General features: G+C 32.1%; 1 protein-coding gene across 2 annotated transcripts in view; it reads left to right on the forward strand.

The window, feature by feature from the left end:
* Positions 1–21,028, forward strand: part of Mccc2 (methylcrotonyl-CoA carboxylase subunit 2) — a 702,143-nt gene that overhangs the window by 545,259 nt on the left and 135,856 nt on the right. For both annotated transcript variants that reach the window (XM_089595591.1, XM_089595592.1), the window contains exon 7: positions 13,889–14,025. In XM_089595591.1, coding sequence (XP_089451717.1) covers positions 13,889–14,025 — 137 coding nt within the window. The remainder of the gene's footprint in view (positions 1–13,888; positions 14,026–21,028) is intronic.

Genomic DNA, 21,028 nt, shown 5'->3' on the forward strand with positions numbered 1-21,028 from the left:
GGTCATGTGTACAATTAATAAATTAATTTTAAAGTTTTTTTACCAATGACCCAGTAGATGAACAGCGTGTTCAGGTATTGGTACCAATACGTATTTTTGACCGAGTACTTGAACATCCCGTGTTAATTAAGTGGAAGAGAGGTTATGTTAGCTGCCTTCTACTGATTTCTTTTTTTATTATGTATTGCAAATAACCAAATCAAAAAATTTCTTTCTAATTTTATTGGTAACATGTTATGAAAACTATAACGACTGGCTTGACATATTATTATTATTGATTAACAGTGATTCCAATCGTTTTTATGTGTTCGAGTACTGGGCATCGGTAAAACCTAATGGTACTTGTACCTGAACAGTCTCACAAGCCACCTCATACAAGATGCATGAATAAATTATTTTTTTCTCTACTTAGTATAAAGATCAAAGGATATCAGAAACGTTTTTTTTTTTTTTAATCCACTTCAGTTGAAAATAGTTTATTCAAGCTGTTCCATCTACTGGTGAAATTTTAGGAAGTGTTCACGTACTGGTGCTTTTACCTTAAGTATGCAAAAAAAGAAGGTGCTTTGGACACCAACGTTTTCAGCGTAATAACGAGAGACATTAGGAAAGAGCTCTACAACTAGTTCCAACGCCTTAGACGTTATAGTTTTTCTAAGGATCAGTCTGGTGCTACAACAGCAGGCCAGAGAAGATAACCCTGAGAAATCCAAGCAGCCACGTTTGCTGAAATTTTCAGTCAAAAGTTTAGCGTATAAGTCTTTTTCACGACAATCAGATGTTGAACTACCTTACCAACAAATACACAACAACTTAACAAAGTTAATAAAAAACCGTTTTTAGGGCTCACAAAAGTTTCCAACATGCCTTTAGTCACAAGAGAGTGAATCGAGAGAAAAGCTTCAAGTTCTTCAAATGTTAAAGATTTTTGGCGTCAAGAAACTGACGCAGAACATTCATCGATATTGAACAGCATCATTGAATTCAACAAATAAAGAATTCGTTGCGTAAGAGATAAGATTTTGATTCTAACCCATCAGGCAGTAATCACCTTTATCTTTCAGATTTTTTTAACAGGTAGAATAATAAGTATTTGTAATAATTGTGACTATAAGAAATAAAGAGATTAGGCTCAAGAAATTTGTTGCTTTAGTAACAAAGTTGTAAGATTGGAAAGAACAATTTTCCGATTTTTTATTTTTTGTTAGTTTTAAATATTAACAGTTTCAAAAAATAGCCCTTTTATTTATAATAACATAAGAAAGTGTCAATCAACGGCCCTGTAGGGCTAGCAATTAGTTTACGGCTTAAGGAACGCACAGTACTTCTTAGCATGATTAAATTTTTTTTTACTCTTTACAGCTTATTATTTCGCAAAGTAAACTGCATGGATTTCAAACAAATATGTTTCTTATAAGAAGATTTTTGTTCTTAGAAGTGTCAGGAATGGATGTAAAATTTTCGAGCTAGAAACGTTTTACATTACGTGTCAAGACACTTTCAGTATGATTCAGTGAATCACGGGCACATTCAAGCCCCCCCTCACTAGTTTAATAATATAAGCTAACATGTAAAACCTAAAAAAATTAGGCTTAATTTTAATAATTTAAGTGACTTTTTTATTGAACAAACCAGTGAAGCCCTTTACTTTTTCAAATCCCATAGTTTTTTTTTTTTTTTTTTTTTTCTAGATTTTTGATGACAATGGCATAAAAATACTGTTTTTGTTGACTTTCCTGAGAAAACTTATACCAATAACCTGATAAAGATTCTCATGCAGGGCCACAAAGATACACTTTGTGGCGTTTTCCATGGAACTGTCAATGGAATTCACATCAACTCTTGAAAACTACTCTTTTCTAAAATTTCTTTTTAACCATTCTAAACAAGAATGTCTTTGAAAAGCAGCTCAGAGAGTTTTTTAGTTTACAAGAAAAAACTTCATGTCATTTTTGAAAGCTTGCTCTTTAATCATTACGTCGGCAAATTTTAATTCAAAAAGCAGTCTCTGAAGCTCCAGACGAAAAATTGTCGTTGAATTTCATTTTGTAATATAGATGTTGGAGATAATAAAAGAGGTATGAAAATGATTGTTTAACAGATCAAATCTCCAGTAAGTTATCACCATCAAAGCTGGGCTCCTTGAATCACAAAATATATGCAACTGCAAAGCTTGCACTTAATTATTTTAAGTTTTACGACACTACAGAATTTTAATTTTTTTGATAATTCTCATACTTTAAAGCCACTGCAACTGAAATTCAAATTTACTTTTTCCTAGTTTTTTAGTTCCTAAGGTTTTGCTTAACCAAATCTATTGCATTAATATTCGAGCTTGAATTTAAAAAGGAGCCGAGGAAGCTGAGACGATGATAATTTAACATTCTTACGATTAAGAAAAATATTTTGTGAGAATTCCTGTTTCCAGAAAACACATCAGTAGAACTTTTCTTACTTATAAGATTAAAAAAATAATGCACCAGATGTGGTTAGCCATTGAAGACTAAGAACCCCCTCACTCAAGTGCCATGTCGCTCATGTTTTCTATGTAAGCAACAAGTTTTTGGCAAAAATATTTTATTGCGCCTATAAAATTGTCGAACTGATTGGGACAAACAGCATTGGGTCATTATAGCTCCTTCAGCCTAATCTTGCAGCTGCATTAAGGACTAATCAAATTCTTCTTAACTTTTCTACATTACTTTCACTAAAGTGTGGTTAATATCAAACAGAGTCTGTGGAAGACGATACAACTTTCTCTATAAAACTCAGCTTGAGAAGTCGATCCATTTCCTAGTTTGAATCTTAGCATAATCAGTATCACAATCTTATTTTTTTGTAATCAATATAAACAAGTTAGATCATTAACACGACTGTTTAGACTTTTTCTCAAATTTTCTTTCCAAAGTAAACCTACTCTCCAGGCCCTTTTTGTGATCAACAATGTGGTTAGTAAGCGCTCTGGTTTACTTGGTAATAGGTGTTAGTGTTGATAATTAATGTCTCATTATTTAACAAAGTGGGCAGCAAGAAACGTAAATTACCTGGGGTTGGTTATAGTTATTTATTTATTCATTTATAAACTAATGGGCCAGTAAGCAGTCTAGGTAATTTGTTATTGTTAAAATATAAGTTATTAAAATTTAATAAAAACATAGGGTAACGTGGCTTAAGATGTTCAGTGTACACGGTAATTTAGTTAAATAGCTCGATATTTAGTTATTTGGTTGAGTATATTCAAATCTGCTGCTTAGCATGCATCAGCTTTGGCCCCAGCTGTACTTAATTGTCAAGTGCATACTTAGTAAGCCCTTTGCTCTCTCAGTCACTTGCTTGTTTATTGGTTTAATAGACACAGCCCACTGTTTTAAGAGTCATTCCAACGAAAAAAATGCGATCGTTGTTGTGGCGGCAATGATCGAAAGCAAAAGCTTATTCTGAGAGTTATTCTCAAACTAAGCATCAAAGCACTTACAACGAGTTTCATGTACTTTTCAAAAATTATTTTTAGTGCTTATGATAGAGAGATAAAAACAAAAGGAATTGTTTTTTTAGAAGGTGCGCACAGCGGTCATGTTAGTTTTCGAAACATTTGATCATTGACTAGGGAGATGATGGGTTGACATAAACGTATTTTATAAATGAAAGAAGTGCAGTTTCAAGATTTGATTTTTACTTGGTGCATTACAATCTTGATTTTTTGACGCCTTTGTAAGAGCGTGTAATGCTTTTTTTCAAAAGCACGTAACGCTAAACAATGTTATGCATCTTTTTGAAGCGTTTGTTTATCGACTTAAAAAGTAGTGGGTTAAAATATATTTAATCTTTACATATCATTAATGTAAAGACTGAGTAAAATTCTTACGAAGTATGTTATGATCCTAATTAATTGACAATTTTTCAACAGCAAATGACGTTTACTTTGTCGCTAAGATCCTGTAACGCTATCCCGCAACGCTGGGTATCTTCGTTTAGTGGCGGGTCATGGAGTCAGATAGTGATTTCGACTGATGTTGATGGTAAGGAGATTATAAAAATTTAGAAATTAAGTCAAATTCTCATTAATTGCTCTGTTGTTTTGATTACAATTAGATTCGGTGTGAGTCCGTAACATTCTTATACATCAAAAAAAATAAAACAAAAAAGTCATCAAAATAATTTTTTTCATACTGATTTAGCAGGGACCAAAAAGTTTGAGCTTAGTATAATCAGGGATGGAACAAAAAAAATTAAACCAAAATAATCTATTTCAAGAGTTTGTCCTTTCCAGCTTTCGAATCACGCTGGTTCTTGTAGAATGAGCCACAAATAGATAAATTAGAGATGTTTTGTTTGTCTTATAGTATCATTTCAGTAACTATTGTATCAAAAATCAAGAAGTATTAGGAATTTATCAGTTTAGTATACCGTCTTGAAACAAACTTAGAATCTTAATAACTATAAAAAATATACGATGACTCTTCGACCGCAGTAAAAATGCCATACAAAGCAGGAAAAACAAACTTTTAAGGGTAGTAGAATGACCGATATTACAAAAATAAAAAGCATGTATAGAAATAGTGTGGCTGTAATAACTTAGTTGCGATTCTTAGTTTACTTATAAAAAGCATTTTGAATAGGGACTTACTTGTTTAATAAAATGTTAGTCGATCTATTGATCGAGACCTGATCATAGAGACAAGATATTTTTTTATTTGCAATGGTGTGGAAGCGTAATAACGATCATTTTCATAATATCTCTGCTTTTGTAGTAAAATAGAAATATATTCTACTAAAAATAATTATTTAGAACTTGGTATAGCCCTCCCTAAGACTCTGTTCTTCAATGCTTTATCATTAAAATGTCTGATTTCGGAAATTTATAGCACTCTTTTCTCAAAGATCAGATTTCCTATGCTGTTCATTTCTTATCTTTTATTCCCTTTTTAAAAAATAATAATGCTATTTAATTTAAACTATGACAAACAAGATACCTTCAGGAACATTCAATAATTTTTTAAAAGCATATTACGCATATACCAAAGCATACTGTCAGGTTGGATATAAATGCGTTTTTCACAACCAAGAGAGCAGACGTTTTTGGGCTAGGTGAGTGAAGCAGACGTCATCAGGGCTTCTTGTGCACATACACATTCTTACCTTTACCTCCCATCCCCCACAAGAGCGATTTAGCTCCTTTAAACAGTTCCTTAGCTGTTATTTGTCTTAAACTCATGAATATCATATTACTTTGTGTTTAATTCATCAGTATTACTTTACATAAAAAATACATATTCAATGAATTTTTTTAGTTTAAGTTTATAAAGTTTAAATTTAATAATACAAGTAATAATAAGTTATTACAAAACGTCTACGAAAAAGAGAAAATTACTTTGTATCAATAGCCCGTAGACCCCTCACGCCTCGTTCTTTTTACATAAAAACGAGATTCACCTAAAAAACAGGCATAATTATCAAAACAACTTTTTTCTTACTTAATTAATTCAAATACCAAGTTCTATTCCTAGAAAATCCCTCTTTTCATCCACAATAAGGCAAACTTATCTATAACGCTTCAATTGTCCAGGCACAGTCCAAAAAAATTCGATTTATTACTGTACTTTCCCAAAGTCTTTTCGTACGTTTTATCGTAATTTTTCCCCAAAGTTAGCTTATCACGTAAAATTTTGAGTTAAGGACCGCACATGGATATTTTGCTCATTAAAAACTTTCGAAAAAGTTGACTTTGTTTTCTGGAATTCAAAGTTCTTCACCTATGTTATCGTAAAAACATTTTGTCCCATTACTTTTTATTTTTCATTCATTGTAACTATCATTGTAACTATTATATATATTCTTATTATTGCTAGAAGAGTGTTATTTCTGAAACAGTATAAGTCTAATTATCGTACATTATTCGCTCATACCTGTCGCATGTATACGCTTGTGTCTGAAGTAAGAAAGCTGATCTGTATGCTATTGAGCAAGCACACAGATGAAACTTTGTAACCTTTTGCTTTTCGATTATTAATTTTTTGTTTAAGGTTATCATGTATTTAACTGACTCATATATCGTGTACATTACGTTTGAATTTAAGTCTATCATAAGCACACAATCGTCTGAAGTAAACTAAACGTAGGTCTGGTAAAGTAGCTAATGTTAGTATGTATAATTCTAGAAAACGTTTGCTTATTATTTTGCTTTATGTAAAATATTGCGCTACAAAGTCCGGCTCACATTTGTTTACCAATCAAATGCAAGTATATATTTGAAGACATCAATTAAGCTTTCAAGAGTGTAAGCGATTGGCCGAAATGTAAAATATTGCGCTACAAAGTCCGGCTCAAATTTGTTTACCAATCAAATGCAAGTATAAATTTGAAGACATCAGTTGTAAGCTTTCAAGAGTGTAAGTGATTGGCTGAAAGGGTCCGAAAAAAAGTAAAAAAATCAGAAACAAGGCCAGCAGCTTATGTGCAGGCAGTCTGTTTCAGGGCTCAGTCATAAAAGCAGCTTAATTCTGCTATTAGTAGACTTTTTTTTTTTTTATAAAAGCTTATTCCTTGTTCATTAACAAGATTTTAGTTTATTACTTTTTTGATGTGAAACATCTATAGGCGCACGTGAGCATGGTGAGTGAACGTGAGTGATGCGCGGTGACCGTAACGAAAAATCATTACAAAAAAAAAAGTTATACATTGCAAACATAGTATACTGTACAGGAGAAGTTTTCAAATAAGAGAGTAAAAGAAATCGAAAAGAATGGCCGGGGGACACCCCACTCTCTCTTACTATTCGTGCATCCAGCAGGTATAGCTATAGACTTTTTTTTTTATTATACTGCTTTACGTCTGGCTCTCTCGTAGAGGCACTACTTAAGGCACTTAGCACTCAAAATTGGGAAGGAGTCAGGATGGGATTGGAAGGGCGGAGGATCCTAACAACTGCTCCGCATTCACCCATAACAATAGTCATGTGGATCAGAAAGACCCTGAGAGATCTTCCGTAGAAAAAACCTGATCCGTAACAGCCCGGTGTATCTGCCTCATTTCTGACCAGGTGTTCAAGCTGCAAACTTAAACAACGGGGCAGAAATTAAGCACACCTCCTGCTCACGATCTCAAAGTGACAGAGTTACAGTCAATCAACCCACCAAAGAGACAGCAGAGGTGAAACGGCGAGACTTGAACGGTCACTCTTCCAGGTACTTACCGCGCCAAATGCTACTTGACCTCGGTGATCGACGAGACAGCAACTTTACCACTGAGCCATCGTGTCAGTGTATAGATATTTATTATATAAGTGTAATGCCTATACATACACATGCACATGCGTAGTCAGACACATACACACGTAGTCGTAGTAAACGAAGTTCGTGTGTCAAGTGGCTGAAGATATTCTATCATTGCTCTCAAACCTCTGTACCTAATACAATATAAGTATATCTTAAATAAGCTTATCATAGTTCTGATCGAATTAAAGCGGTTGTTAAGCAGTAGTGCGAGGCACTCGTTTGCGGCACGCTTCTGATTTGTCAAGAGTACCAGGCACGATGTGTTAAAATGGTATCCCGTCCGCAATCTAGAGGTTACCAATACCGTAACAAGTAAATGTAGTTACGCTCTAGAGGTTACGTTAAGGGCAAAATGGTTTAAATTCACGACCGATCTAGGAGCAACCAATACCATCTTGAGTAAATGTGATTGTCCTCGAGATTACATAAAACACAACTTGACTATTTATTCACTTTGCCTATAGCTCAGCAAATACCATATTAAGTAAATGATGTTAATTCGAGAAGCACGTTCATGACTTAAATAAGAGAAAAAAAAAATTAACCACTTGGTTACTTTGGTGTAAAGTACTTCTATCTTTCAAAACTTTACTTTTAACAAAATTTCACACACGAAGAACCAGTGCAAGGTGTTTGACGTAGAAAGTTAAAGCCGCACTCATAGAGGACCGTATGGTAGCAGAGACGGACTCTAACTATCCAGTCAACCGTTCAAGGGTAAGATTAAAACTGTACTGGGTTCTTCCTGTGCATCCAGGCTCTTTTTATAAGGAGTAGTGGACCTAGACCACGCGCTGCCTGGAAAATGACGCAGGAAAACTTGCTGGCGAAAATTGTGGGGGAAAAAACAATAGCCAATGATCTTATTGGCTGGAGTTGCTTTAGTTTAGTCACTTAAAATTGGCACTTCCCACATCTGACTAGCTTTTCTGAATGCATCAAGAGAGGGAAAGGCGATTCACTCACTAGTTCCCTTCGTTTCTCTTTTACATCAAAATTTTACAGAATTTCCATATTACTTAATATTAACATTAGAACAACATAGTACAAAAATTAACTTAGACTAGCAAGTTGATAGTCAAGAAAGAGTAATTGTTAACAGCGGTCCAACCACTTATCTCTGAAGTGGCTGTAGTTGTGGTCCAAATACTAATCAGGTGTTCGTTGTGACCCATTAATTGTTAACTTAACTAAGCTTTTCAGTCATTTTTATTTATTGTTGGCTACGAATATACTTCGAACTGTTTGTAGTAGGATAAATTCTTATTTTTCCTTCTAATTGCTCTTTGGGGAGAATGTTGGCACGTGGTGCCCTGGGGATTTAAAAATTCAGTTACTTATATTAGAGTGGCCGTACAAACTCGCTCTTAACATGTCTGAGTAAGGAAGAGGGAAAGGAGCTATTGTCAATTATTGGCTTAACTTTCCCGCTTTCCTTTACATTTTAAAGAGTAGCAACATGTGTTGGAATTACAAAAATTAGGCTATTGCGAAAAAATTCTATGGTGAAAAAGAGTTTTTCATGTATTAAAACAAGCAAAAAGCTAACAATGTTGCTCTGCTAGGTTAACTGTAGTATGTATTATTATTTGTCTATATGCATTAACTTTACGTTATTCTAACTTTTAACATCTCATCAAGTTGTGCTAATATTTAGTATTGCACCTGAGTTTAGCTGTTCCCAGTTAGACTTTTTGCCTCTATTAGTTTTTAAGGTTATTTAATTTTTTTGTATTAAAAAGAATGTTATTATCTTATTTGCTTTTCGTTTCCAGTCAGCATAGGCCCACGTGCGTTTGCATGAATCATAGTTGGTTGATATGCGGCAGCTACGAATAGAGTTTGTATGTGATTCATCTCTTTTTAACTGCACGTTGGTCCATGTTCAAAAGTACTTTAAAGTCGACATAGAAAATTTCAAAGAAACAACCTGTTAAAGTAAGTAAGAGAGACAAAAAGTGGCATTGATTGTGTGCTATTACACTTGCTCTCTTTTGCTTTTAGAAATAACTTTCTGAAGAAAACTTTCATCAACGAAGTTTAATCTGTGTGCTTGCTCAATAGCATACAGATCAGCTTTCTTACTTCAGACACAAGCGTATACATGCGACAGGTATGAGCGAATAATGTACGATAATTAGACTTATACTGTTTCAGAAATAACACTCTTTTAGCAATAATAAGAATATATATAATAGTTACAATGATAGTTACAATGAATGAAAAATAAAAAGTAATGGGACAAAATGTTTTTACGATAACATAGATGAAGAACTTTGAATTCCAGAAAACAAAGTCAACTTTTTCGAAAGTTTTTAATGAGCAAAATATCCATGTGCGGTCCTTAACTCAAAATTTTACGTGATAAGCTAACTTTGGGGAAAAATTACGATAAAACGTACGAAAAGACTTTGGGAAAGTACAGTAATAAATCGAATTTTTTTGGACTGTGCCTGGACAATTGAAGCGTTATAGATGAGTTTGCCTTATTGTGGATGAAAAGAGGGATTTTCTAGGAATAGAACTTGGTATTTGAATTAATTAAGTAAGAAAAAAGTTGTTTTGATAATTATGCCTGTTTTTTAGGTGAATCTCGTTTTTATGTAAAATGAACGAGGCGTGAGGGGTCTACGGGCTATTGGTACAAAGTAATTTTCTCTTTTCCGTAGACGTTTTGTAATAACTTATTATTACTTGTATTATTAAATTTAAACTTTATAAACTTAAACTAAAAAAATTCATTTAATATGTATTTTTTATGTAAAGTAATACTGATGAATTAAACACAAAGTAATATGATATTCATGAGTTTAAGACGAATAACAGCTAAGGAACTGTTTAAAGGAGCTAAATCGCTCTTGTGGGGGATGGGAGGTAAAGGTAAGAACGTGTATGTGCACAAGAAGCCCTGATGACGTCTGCTTCACTCACCTAGCCCAAAAACGTCTGCTCTCTTGGTTATGAAAAACGCATTTATATCCAACCTGACAGTATGCTTTGGTATATGCGTAATATGCTTTAAAAAAATTATTGAATGTTCCTGAAGGTATCTTGTTTGTCATAGTTTAAATTAAATAGCATTTATATTTTTTAAAAAGGGAATAAAAGATAAGAAATGAACAGCATAGGAAATCTGATCTTCTTTGAGAAAAGAGTGCTATAAATTTTCGAAATAACACATTTTAATGATGAAGCATTGAAGAACAAAGTCTTAGGGAGGGCTTTACCAAGTTTTAAATAGTTATTTTTAGTATAATGACTTTTAAAAATAGTTTTGTGAAAAACTATCATGTCAAATGGAAAATCAGGCTGATGGTAAATAGTATAATCATTGCATCGTTGCGTCCTGCATTAATGTAGCTTACGAGCTAAAAACTAAATTCGTTAACGTTTTTGCAATCATGTTGATAACTGCATATGCAATTTTGCTGAATTATTACACTTATGTCTATGATGTCATTAATAACATTTTACTTTTTTTAAAAATTCATGATGGCTACGTCAAGCATAGTTGGTATTTTTCTGAGACTTTTTTAAAACTTACGTTTGAGTCCATTATAAAGACGATGAAAAAGGAAGCTACGGATTTTTTTTCTCTAAGCCTGCAGACGCAATTTCATTTTCATTTCGTTACTCTATCCATGTAGTTTTTCTCTACTACATTTTTTTTACATTTTTATCGTTAAGTAAGTTAAATCTCAACTCTTTTTAATTTTTTTATATTTATGATGCATTTCCAATTATAAGGTTCATCATAAGCATGCCCTTAGGCAAACAAAATAGGATCCTTAATACTCCAAAGCAAACCCACGATATATCTTCTTGAAAAATGAAAAAGGCTAGAGAGAATGAGAAGCTTATTCCTGAATTAAAGATTGACGGCAGTGGGAGTAACATACCAGAACTTGCCAGAAAAAAAATATAAGAAAGTTTTTGTTAAGGTCGCAAAAGGGTAAAACTTTCTTAAGGTCTTTAAAACTATGAAGTTTGATTAAAAGCTAAAAATCTTAGTGAAAGAGTTTTCTCTCAACTAAGAAGGGAGATCTTATTCTCAAGGTTGAAAGAGTATAGAAAAGAGAATCTTTAGTTAGCAGTCTGAAAAATACCGTAGAAAAGCTAGAATCAGTTAAAAATGACAAAAAAAGGGTTATATATAAAATATGAAACTAAGATCTAATTACAGAAAAAGAAGAAGTTATTGTTAAAGATTTCTTGATGCTTATTACAACGAAGAACAGTGATGCCACTGAAAACGTTCACAAGAGGGCAAAACGTAGCGAGTACTGAAGAGTGCGATGCCCTAAGTATAGAGAAGATAAGGAGTTCACCAATAGGCTTTACTAGTTACTAAGTGAGGAAATATTTTAAAGTCCTTAAACACTACAGAGGCCTGGGATATGAGCTTATAGTTTAGAATCTCGGTGAGGTAGACCAGTCAAAGCTATACTTTTAATTCCTAGCCAGGCATCTCAGAAGATAAGTCTTGATATTTTACTTGATATTTAGTCTGTAATATTATTTAGATCATAGCAGAAATAAACATTTTCACGAAGACTCCGAGTCATACTCAAAGAAGGAGCTTATAACTCCTTCTAGCATACGTAATTGCAATCTGAATAACATTGATTGAAGAAAAATCAATATTAATAACAAAACTTGTTATTCTAATTATTATGTATTGTTTCATCAAGAAGTAATAATTTTATGAGTATTTTTATCATAGTTATAGACAATTTAAAAATTGGAGAAGCTAACTTAAATAATAAAGAAAATACACATTTTTAATGAGTGTCTTATTGACTCTAAATCTGAAAATTTATATTATTTCCATGAATTCCAAAATCATGTTTCCTTGCTTTATAGTATGAAAATAAACAATCTTTTGACCTCGTATTTCAATAGTCAATTCTTGTTTGCTTTAACACAAAGCATTTTACGTTAGGCTGACAAACTGTTTATTATTATGGTACATTGGCTTCATATAAAATATCTCTTTTATTATTAAAGAATCAGCTTCCACCTTTTATACTTACAATTAGATCTAAGTGATATCATCATGAAAATTCACGAGCCATACTAAACAAGATTTTGCATTCAACGTTATATCATTCTGCTACTACCTTTTTTACCACCTCAGTATTATTATAAAAGAAGTAGTCAATGCTCAGATCTAAGACAACTTTTTTTAAGTACCTATAATAAGTCCTAACTTCAAGTACCATTAGCACTAGTCCTATGATGCTTCTTAATGAGACTGATAGATAGATAGACGAATAGAAACGAAGAGGTCTAAGAAAAGTGTGATACTTTCCCCTATTTTCGTGTTCCCTTTCCCAAAACTTTCCTTTCTATCTGGTCTAGCATCATAAAATACTGACAGTGTGTACTGGGCAGGTTTAAAATATGTGAGCTACAATTCAGGGTAGCCTATGACAGATAGTAAGATTCTTTGTTGAACTTGAAACAGGTGGATTTAAACAATACAAAAATTTCGTGTATGAATTTATTTTAAGACAATCAAGCATGGCTCCTTTACAACTTTTATTTGACAATAATACCTTTCATTATAAGCTGATAGGGTGGAACTCAGCATTATAGCATTAAAGGAAGCTAAGCACTATTTATCAGATATCATCACGTACACATGGCAGTGTTTAATTGTATATAAATATTTAATAAAGTAATGAGATTTTCGGGTATGATTGATGAGTACGTCTGATATAATTATTTTTGAAAAACATATAGCAATAAATTAATAGAGTAAGCTATTAATCTTGCTGAACTATCAGTCTTGTGATCCTTAATTTCCTTGTACGCCCTGGATAAGTTAGTGTTATCAACTATTGAACGCAAACTACTTGATCTCCTGATATAATCAAACACTCTTACCTCTCATACTTTTTTAGCAGTTATTCAGTTCTTAATTTAATACTAAATTTTGTATTATTCTTAAAATCAGTACAATGGGTTCATTATTTTAGCAACCTTCTACCTTTTCAATGTATTAATTTTTATGAGTTAGTCTTCAAGGCTTTTAAAACTTTTTTTGTAGATATTGATTTAAGTCCTAGAGAAGTCTCAAAAATCAGTGACGAAATATGAGCTTCTTATAAACAAAAAAGTTAGGCTTATAAAAAACGTTGTTAAGTTTATTGTTTGTTTAACAAAGCTTATTCTTAGAGTAATAAGCAGGTCTTAATTCTTGGCTCTTTACAAAATTTAATGGTTGTCCTTCTATTTTTTATAAAATACAATTGTTTAATGAAAATTTTAAAGCTTATTTAGACAATGCAGGTACCATTAACGGATATCTTAGGACAGCAATAAGCTTACGAATAAACTAATAAACGTCTTAAAAACAACACTTAGAAAAAATCCTCGATTTTCTTAACCTTTGCATGGCTCTATACCTTATTTGAATTAACGTGGAACCTCAAAATATAATGTAAGACAAAATTTCGTAGCAAAGTACTTCTTCGCACCTATAGGTACTTTTTGAGCCAACATATGGTCTACAGTAACAGAATATCATAGCTTTGGTTAGAAATGACATTAAACATAGTAACTTTTGTTTTTAGTAATATTTTAACACATGATAATTTAAAAAATTTAAGGAATGTGTGGGAGGTCCTATTCCCCAAGATTTTTGTACATGTGGCCTAATGCAAGAATATCAGTCATGGGAGGTGAGCAAGCAGCTAGCGTAATGGTACAAATTGCAAAGGATCAGCGCAAAACAGAAGGAAGAGAGGTAAGCGTGAATACTATCTAAGTTTTATTTAGCTTTATGATTAAAATAGCTCTTATACTTCCTTAACTTAAAATTACTAAATATTTTCTAAACTTAAAAAAACTTAATGGTTATTCTTCAATATATAAAAAAGAAACATATTTTTCAAAGAAAAAGACCTTGTGTTGAAAAGAAACATCTGTAAAATATTATGATTTTTTTTATATACCAGGAGAAACAAGATGTAAGTGCATAAAAAAGTATGTTTTTTAGTTAGTATTTTATGCGTAATGATCTATGTTTTCAAACTTCTTGAACGTACTCTACTTATCTAAAATTCTGAAAATTAAAAAAGTCACATATTTTTACTGTATATTAATATCTTTGACGTTGTTTACGATATTTTTTAAATTCATACTAAGAATGTATCCCTCACGTATTTACCATATCAATTTGCTTATAAATCGTACAGCTGCTAGCTGTTACTTGCTCAAGTCTCGTAAGTTTTTACAATCAGTGCCTTATAAATAAAATACCAAAAAGTCTTAGTTTAATTTAACTCATTTTAACACTAAAACAATTTTGAAAAGTTAAATCAAAAGCTTAATGTTCTTTACTTATTTTAGACAAATAAGTGGCAACAATACTAAGAGAGTACAAAGAAAAAGAATCATTAGGACGTCACGTAGAATCCCTCAGGCCTAAGATACGCCTAAAAAATGTGTGCTTATGAAATTCAGAACACTTCAATCTAATAGCGTACGTCAGTTTTCAATTTTAATCATTTTTTTGTTAAACTGCAAATCATGTTATTATACAGAGAATTAATTTACTTACTGATCAATACTAAGAAACCAAATGACTCAAGGTAAAATATATACTTGTTTTACGCTTAACTGATAAAAATATTTGATTAAGCTGGCCTGATTTTTTTACTGTAGTATTCCTTGACATTTAAAAGCAATGTTAATACTAGTTGACTCGTACAAAATAGCTTAAAAAATTCTAAGCTATTTAAAGAAATTACACATCAATAAGATTACTTTTTGACTAAAATTGAAAACAACATCCCTCTTATTATCTTAACAACTAAACGAAATGCGTATAATGATAACAGTCTGCACTGCAATTATACTACATATCCTCTTATGCATTATCAATTTTTCAAAATAATTTAAGACGTAGAGGATTAATTAGTTAAAAAATAAACAAAAAGTAAGACAGATTTAGGCGTCTAAAAACTCGTTTATCTTCTACCATCACTGAAAGTACGACTTTGATTCCTGCGTTCAGGGAAAAAAGTGCAATGTTTTTTCCAGGTATAGAATCACATTAACTGCTTGAAATACAAAAGTTTTTATACTTTCTGCACAGTTGACTCCTTTACCTCTAGCTTGAGAGGCAAGTTTCTTACAGAAAATGCCAAAATAATTTTGTTCAACAAAAATATAATCAATGATAAAGCTCTTAATATTAAGATCCCGGTCTGATCCCAAATTTTTCTGCTCAGATTTCTTAGTGTGCGTTGAAAAATGCCTGTAAAGCTGACTTTTTGGTGCTCTGCCATTTAAGCTCGCGTTAAACAGTTTAACTTAGGGCTGAAATATCTCGAGATTTTGCTCCACTTGAGACATAAACAAGGACGACGTTGGATTCAGTAGATCAAAATCTATTAAATGGGACATATTTTATTCCGTAGGTTTTTGCAAGGGAGCTACCTTAAGTATCTTTCATTGGTATGTACTTAATACCAGATTTATTGCACGTCAAAGCTCTTAATATTCAGATTCCGGACGAGCCCCCAAAACTGTTACACTTACCAGTAACAATCAAAACATGTTACTTTACAAAAACAAACCAAACTTTGTCGGCAGAAGTAAGCAGAAGTAATTAGCTTAAGGTAACAATCTTGACTAGGCTATTATTGTTTTATCAACAACGTCTAGCAACGCATAGCAATATTTCCGATCTTGTGGAAGTATACCCAACTACATATCTTACTACATTATAAAAGTGTTTTAAAAAGATCATTCAACAAAACCCTTCCTCCACCCCCATAGCCACCTCTTGGCCTTCCTCCTCCCCCTCTAAATGAGGTTAGATTCTCACAGTATTTACGTTACTATAATTTAGTTGAATTTGAAGATAGCCACTATTCACCACTATAACTACTCCTTAGCCCCCACTTGATTTTGATGAGCCCCCGTCAGACACTTCTTTACCCCTCATCAGCCACCATCTAAATAAGGTAGAATCCTATTAGCTTTTACCTCATCTTAATTAGGTTATATTTCTGTGCTGTCTACCCTCTGCTCCCCTTCACCCCAAAATATTTTATAATCCAATAATAGTATAACCCAACACAATTTTAAAGACGTTCCTTCTGGCACCCATTAGCTACATCTTTGAGATAATATTTTATCGGTTTTAATATCATTCTTAGTTATATTGTATTCTACTGTCTACTACTCTGTCTCTCTCTGTCTTGCGTGTACGCCACGCGCTTTCTATTTCTAACGCTGCGACTATACCTATATATGTTGCAAGTATGTTTGCTTCTACGCTACGATTTAATTAATGGACTTACTAAAGCTGAGGTAAAGATATGGAGACAAGAGAGTAAAAGAGAAAAACAACAGCTATACATATGCTAGAGGCATAGTATACGTACGTATATCGTATACATATAAATATGTTGTATATTGTGAGCTTCGAAGGAGTAAATAGCAAAACCACCGCTGTTTGGTGCAAGATCTGCAAGGCGTATAAATTCATAGATATACTTTGGCATAAACAACGATTGAAATCCTGTGTTAATTATAATAGTTGTGACAGCTAATCAGCTAGTCTCCTGCATTCTGCTGCTCCCTTCCTTGAAGCTCACTAGCTGCATGTCCTGATCCACGCGGGAATTTCGTACGTACTAAGATATAAAATAATAATAGTGTTATTTTATTTTTTTTCATACCTGCTTCTTAAAGACCTGTTCAAATGAGGTTTAATCTAATTTGATCAGCTTCTGTTATACCAAGTTTCATTTATTGTGATTTATTTTTATTTATGTTTATGGTTATTAATAACAGACGGTAGTAAAACACTAGCACTAATGTACGTATATACGTATACATACGCAAGTGAAACTCTCTTACTTGACTAGAGCAGTAGATAAGGCAGCTACATTAAGTAGTGAAGCAACACGTAGAAAAATAAAAACAGCTGTTTTAGCAATTAGAGAACTAGCTACAAAACACAAGTTGAGTTGTTAAAACTTAAGATAAATCAGTATGAAATATTAAAAGTGAACTGATTGAGCTGCAAAAAAATCGTGGCAATTCGTATGTTTAGCTTGATGATGTGCAGCAGTAAATGGAGGTTACACTACGCTTGCACAGGGGACTTATGAGAGGACACTTAAGCAGTTAATGGCAACTTCCTTTGATTTTGCCACAACTACTACAATTGTCCCAACTACCACAGACATCACAGTCAATATAAACTTGACAGACTTAACATGCATCTTTTTGGCAATCCCTCTCTAATGGTTTTGTGGCAGGCTCATTCCCATTTCTTAAATTTCAGGTTGACGAATATGATGGTAGTTAATAATTAGGAGATTTTTCTAATTATTTTCGTTTGATCGCCAAATTAAATGGTTGGGATAATAACAGGAAAATTGTTGCACAAATTTCTTGTTTACGTTGAAAGCCGAGATCGGTGTTTGATAATTTTTTAGAGACAGAGGAACTGTTGGATTTGACTTCAAAACCTTAGATTCGTTCTGGGGGAAAGTGTTTAACAAAAACATATCATTCTCAACTACAAAATTGAAAACATGATCTTGATAAAGATTTTTCAAGCTTAGCTGCTCATTAGTATAAGCTAGTTTCAGTAGTTTACCCTAAGTATTCGCTTACTACTTGAGATGAAATTGCTTCTTCACAGTTCATTATTCTGATTGCTAATAATTTCATTAGAAAGAAGCTTCAGTTAGAGAGGATCAAATTTCTGAGAGTTGCTCTTCAATAGGTGATTGAGGTTAAGTTATGTCACCATTGTTTAGTGCTGGAATTGCAAAAAGAAGGGTCATGTGAATTACAACTGTCCTCAACTATATGCGTTTAATTGGTAGAGAAAGTAAGTTTTTTTGAACTTACTGGAGCAAGTTAAGCAATAAGCAAGCAAGTTTTTTTAAATTTAGTCTTGAATAACAGGAGGATAAACTAAAATTCTAGTAAATTTATATTAAAAGGTACTTGGAATATTAAAATAAGTAATTTTGGATTATGTTCTAGTTCTAACATAACCATTTTGAATTAAAAATTTGTCAATTCAGTTTATATTAACATGACCATAAGTAATGTGACACTGACGTATTTAACTGGTAAGAATGCTCCTGTAAAATGTAGGGTAAGAGAATCTATAGTTCTAGGAAAACACGAGGTTATAATGTTTTTGTTTGTAGTGAATATGGTTGATGATTGTATTCTTGAAAGTGATTTCATTTATAAGATAGGTTCAACAGGTAATACTCAAATTTAGATAATTGAGTAATCGATTTGTAAGATAAATATAATGCGCTCGTTTAACAGATTATAAACTTACAGGACATCACCAGTAATAAAAGTTTGCTGATTTGCTAACGAAATGTACAGATATTTTTTAAGGTGACAATGACGTGGAAAAATGTGATTTGGTCGAACATGAGATAACCTTGAAAGGAAGAACAAGACCCATTAGATAGCAACTTAGAAAAATATCTATTTACAAAAAAGAGGACGTTGACATTCTTAGAAGAGGAATAAAGAAACCAGAAGTTATTAAAAAATTATCAAACTCCTGGTGTTTTTCAGTCATCTTTATGAAAAAGAATGATGGATCTACAAGATTTGGGGTTGACTTCCGAAAAGTCATTGCAACAACGATTAAAGATTCAGATCCTTGACCATGACTTGGTGATATTTAGACAAACTATCAGAAAAATCGTGGTTCTCTACATAAGATTTAGAAAGTGGCAACTGGTAAGTGAAAATCAAGAATATAGATGAAGAGATCATGGTTTTTTTTATTGAACAACAATAGTGGCAACTAAAAGTCATGCTATTTTAATTATGTTATGCACCAACGACTTCTAATTAATTTATATAAAAAGTACTTAAAGGATTGTTGTATGAAATCTGTTTAGGTTATTAAGATAACGTTATACTTCTAGCAGATTTGCTTAAAAAAATAAAAGTGTATCTAGAAAAAGTATTCCTTCGATTTTAAGAAGATGATCTTTAATTTAATTTAAAAAATTTGATTTCTTTAGAGAAAAATTTAATATCTTACTTACATTGTATCAAAAGAAGTAAGAAAGTCAGATGAACAAAATATTAAGACTGTTTTGAAACGGTTAATTTTAAAAACAACCAAAACATACGTCGGTTTTTAGAATTTTTCTCGTACTACATATAAATAATGAAAGGCTTTTCACATATTACAAGACCTCTCCATAGTTTGAGATTAAAAAATAAGCTGTTAAAATATACTTCAAGTCAGAAATCATTACTAGAATTGAAGAGCGCTCTTACATCCCTTTAAATTTTAGTTTTTTCGAGAATGAATTGTGTATTCACCTTACATATAGACGCATCAGGTCGTGGCATTGGTAAAGTTTTTTCTCAGAATCAGCAAGGTAAGGAAAGTGTTATAACTAATTATATTTAAATGTACAGTCTGTTAAGAAAGAGTTATTGGGAAACTTGTAGAGAATTATTAGTGATTGTTGAGGCAGTGAAACATTTTCGTTGTTACTTATACATATGGGAATTCATAATTAGAACTGATCATTTCAACTCAACTTGGTTTTTATTAATTACAGAGTAGGGTGGCTAGCTCACTAGATGGGCAAGATTATTAGGTCACTTCAAGCTTAGAATTTTCTGCAGGAGAAGAATAATTGATGGTAATGCAGATAGATTATCCAGACAACCACCTGAAGATAAATTCTGCTTGTACTACGATCTTGTTAAACAGAAGTACAAAACATAGAGTAAAACAATTAGTTCAATTGTTTTTATTTAAGAAAAAGGATCAACTTGGCAAAAAAATCAAATGGAAGATGAAGCAATGGGAATTATTATTGATAATAAGAGAGTTAACACTTTATTAAATTGGCAGCAAATTTCATTGAAAAACTCATTTACAAAAATATACTGCAGTCAATAAGATTAATTCGATTTTTATGATAGAATTTGATATAAAGAATGGACTTCTCAAAACTTGATAACCAAGACTTAACCATTAGTCATACCAACAAAAATAGACAAAAAGCTTGCGATTTACCTATAGGATCTATATACCTATATATCTATAGAACCCACTACTATGAAGATACATATATAAATTAGAAATGGGCTCACTTATTGTTTTCTGTTTCCATGAGTGCCAAAAAATACTTATTTATACCTCAAGTATTATGCGCAAACAATAGTTGTGCTATTTGGACCAATAGCCTACTTGTGCAACGTACCACGACGTTTCAATAAGAATGACATGTGAAAAAACCCGAAGATGTGTTTATTTCTTGAAAGTAGTGTGAACATATTTGAAAAATTGGTATTACTAGATGCTTGTCATATATCTCGAGATGCTGAATTAAATAGAATTATCAGATTTTGTGGAATTAATGGAGAAAACGTTTATGAACAAAAAACACTGACACACTTGAAAAATTCTGGAAAATAGCCAATATAACTGATTGTAACAGCAATAATTTCTATTTATTTATTGTTTTTTACGTTGTTTTTGACATGTTTTGAGATGCTAAGTCAAATGAACTTATTAGATTCAACAGATTCAACGTAAGAAAAAATACTTACCAAAACAGTTTGGGAAACTTGGAATGTAATTAAAACTTAGGATTAAAAATTAAGAATAACTTTTATTAGCAATATTTGTATTGCTGCATTTTTAAGAATATTTCAATGTATTTTGTGCTGTTATATAAAGTATAAAGTACAAGTATAAATAAGGTTTTTATGAA

Source organism: Copidosoma floridanum, unplaced genomic scaffold, assembly GCF_036245765.1.
Source record: "Copidosoma floridanum isolate Cflo_tuat_1 unplaced genomic scaffold, Cflo_Japanese_pri ptg000026l, whole genome shotgun sequence".
In the NCBI taxonomy this organism is placed as follows: domain Eukaryota; kingdom Metazoa; phylum Arthropoda; class Insecta; order Hymenoptera; family Encyrtidae; genus Copidosoma; species Copidosoma floridanum.